At 39.4% G+C, this 3,202-nt stretch overlaps 1 protein-coding gene across 1 annotated transcript; it reads right to left on the reverse strand.

The window, feature by feature from the left end:
• Window positions 1-908: 908 nt before the first annotated feature.
• Window positions 909-2,939, reverse strand: LOC126606366 (RING-H2 finger protein ATL52-like). Its single transcript, XM_050273741.1, has one exon. It carries the CDS (start codon window positions 2,337-2,339, stop codon window positions 1,173-1,175), a length of 1,167 nt encoding a protein of 388 aa, XP_050129698.1. The 5' UTR covers window positions 2,340-2,939; the 3' UTR covers window positions 909-1,172.
• Window positions 2,940-3,202: the final 263 nt, after the last annotated feature.

Here is a 3,202-nt window from a genome sequence, read left to right on the forward strand (position 1 = left end):
TAGTGAAAACTGGTTTTGTTAACTTCTTTTGATTCAATTGCAAATGAAGCTTTTAACTATAAAGTAGTTGAAAATGACTTAAATCCATAAGGGAACATGCATTGAACCATAGATCTACTACATAAAAGTACAAACAAAAAAGACTCGGGCAAGACTTAACCTTGTCAGGTAAGGTTGAACTTCTTGCATCCACTTCTCTTTGTGTTTACAGAGGTTTGTATGCTAAGGAAGATGAATAGTAAATAGGTTTTACACAAGGGAATCGATATTACAACACTATGGGAAGGTAGCAAAGCTTTTACACTAGACAAAAGATGGCTTTTACTAAGGGAACTATAGCTGAAAGGACTGAATCTGGACAAGTTTCTACTTTTTTTGGGTACAAAATGGCTTGAGAGCAAAATTTGTATGTCTTTTGATTGGTTGGTTGAGTGTCCTTATCTCTGATATCCCTTTCTCCTTTTATAGACAATTTGGCCCGATCCTTCTTGCCTTGCCTTTAACTAATATCTTTTAAAGGGCAGTGAGTCATCCCTTAGTTACTTGCCATGCCCTTGAAAAGTTCTATTTGGCTGGTGGTGAGTTGGTCGCTGTCACCCATCACTTCAATCATAGGCATATGGCCCATGTTGCGACTGAAACGGCTTCCCATTGCTTCAAGCCTGTCAACTGGGCTTCGGGCAAGTCTGATTTGTTTTGGCGCGTTTTGGCTTTCACTAACACAAAGCCCAATGTTAAATATTAACCCAAACATGATCAATTTATCTTAGTCATTCATCGTACATTGTGCGGCCAGCTTTCGTTAGATACTGTTTTTGTTGAACGCTTCGTATATTTAGAAAATTTGGACATGCAGTATCCAAAGTTCACCATGTGTAGTCCAATGGATATTAGAAAACAGTAAAACGTACTCCAAAAGAAACAATGTATTAATCAGAGAAATATTTGCATACCATTTGCGTATACCATATCCGTCTAAAAATAATAACACTTCATTGTTGGTCTTATAACCTAAAAAGGACGTTCTATGCACTCGTCGTACGCAACAATTTTTCGATTTTAAATCTCATGTGAAGTCGTACAATGGATTGTAAACAGATAAATATAATACCTAATTCAGAACAAAATCTTTGGTTTTCCACTTTAATCCGAATTCCCACAATAGTAGTTTTCTAGACTGGAGGAATTACTGTATGCCCTGCTCTTGAAGGCCTAATTTGAAAGAATCTTCCGCTTGAAAATGATCTCTTCATTGCAACTGGACTCATAACACAATGCAGGAGTACTCCTTTTCTATGGCTAGATTTTCCTACTCCTCCAGCGGACCGTTTCGAAGGACCAGCAACATCATCTGAGCCTCCCACATGATCTATATCATTGTCCTCTTCATCGTACTCGTCATTCATGCAAATAATATCTGCGACTAAAACACGGTTCCCACGTGAATCGTCCATGGAAACTGACCTTCTAACTACTTGATGACATCCCTCATGGTCTCCTTCAATCTCAATGATGGTACTCTCTCTCCCTTCTGCATTTCCCAAATCACTAAAAGCACGTACTGATGATGTCTTCGGAATAACTTCATCTCCACGAATTACATCCACGTTTTGAGAAGAACCCCTTTCTGAATCTTGTGCCGTTACCGCATTTTCATTTGCTCCTTGGCTTTCAGCAAATGATGATGTATCGTGATCGGTTAATCGAGGACTTTCAGACACTGCATTGGGATGCAATTGAAAAGCATTTGCAGAAACAGAAACTACGTTAGCGCGACACAAAGGGCAATTGGAGTGAGATTTAAGCCATGTATCAATGCAAGGGAGATGGAAAGCGTGATTGCATTTAGGCAACAGCCTCAGGCTCTCATCTTCTTCAAACTCACTCAAACAAACCGAACAATCTGTTCCTTCAACCAATCCATCTCCTTTCTTGTACTTACAAACTGTTAATGACTTAATCAAATCCTCATCTAAGCCAGCCGTTGCTACATGCCATGGCTCATGGATCGACGGGTTGTAAGTGTCATCGAGCTCCTCATTCAGGCCAGGACTTTCTCTTCTTGCTCTCCTCCGGTCCTCGTTGCCACAGTACTTGGAGATTACGGCGTAGTAGCTCACAAGAAGAAAGGCACTGACCAAAATGCCAATAATTGCAATAACAAGAGGAGAGAAATTTGGAGACGAAGACGATGAATCGTCTCTAGGAAACTCAAGGGCAGGTGGGGGTGGTATTGTGATGTAACACCACTGTGGGCAATACAAACTACAAAAGCCTTGAGAACAATCTTTTGTGTTCATATATGGTATCCAAGTTTTAGGACTGACTTGAGACCCCATCACTAATCTGGATTCTAAAACCCACCCACCCACGCACCCAATACTCACATTCTCAATATCATATTTTTCTTGCTTCGCAAGCAAAATCTGGCAAATAATTCAATACTATATGCCCTAGAGATCAACACAAAGATTAAAAGACAAAGATGTTAACGAAAAAAATTAACTGAGGCTAAAACAGGTGCGCGACAATTAATATAGCTGAGGTGCTAAATTTAGTACTGCAGAGTTGAGGGAATTGGCTATTGAAATGACTAAAAGTTGTTTAGAGCGCCGTAAAAGTTTGAGTGTGGACCTTAGCGTTGGAGATGGCCTAATAAGCAACTCAGAAGAAGGACATTAGAACAGAAGACCAAAAAGGGTTTACCTGAAGATTGTTAATTAGATTGGATGGGTTGGGGATTTTTCTTGCTAGCAATGAGCACACACTGAACTTGTAGAGATTCTGAAGAGTTGTCAATGCAGGAACAGCAAGTTTGTGCAATTTAAATTTGTTTGCAGAGACAAGATGGGTTGGGACTTGTGGGAGAAAAAAAGCAGCTTACTTGGAAAGCAAAAGCAGACATATTAGACTACAAGATGAGTTGTGTTGTGTTTTCTGCTTTTCCTTTTTTATTTCTTTTTCTTTGTTCATTCTCTTTTTCTTTTTTTTTCTTCTTTTTCTTTTTTCTATCTTTTTGGGAGATAATGTTGTTGACTAACGTGCTGTTGTTGGTTGGGAGTTTGATTTAATGAATGCCTGCCTTTTGTTGTTGTCCGAAGAAAAAGACTAATACAGTTGCAAGTGAACATACATCTCAAGGTGCTCTGCTCTAGATGAGGAACCTCTCCGTATCATGTTTGTGAGGATCATACATCGTGCG

This window comes from Malus sylvestris, chromosome 16, assembly GCF_916048215.2.
Source record: "Malus sylvestris chromosome 16, drMalSylv7.2, whole genome shotgun sequence".
Lineage (NCBI taxonomy): Eukaryota > Viridiplantae > Streptophyta > Magnoliopsida > Rosales > Rosaceae > Malus > Malus sylvestris.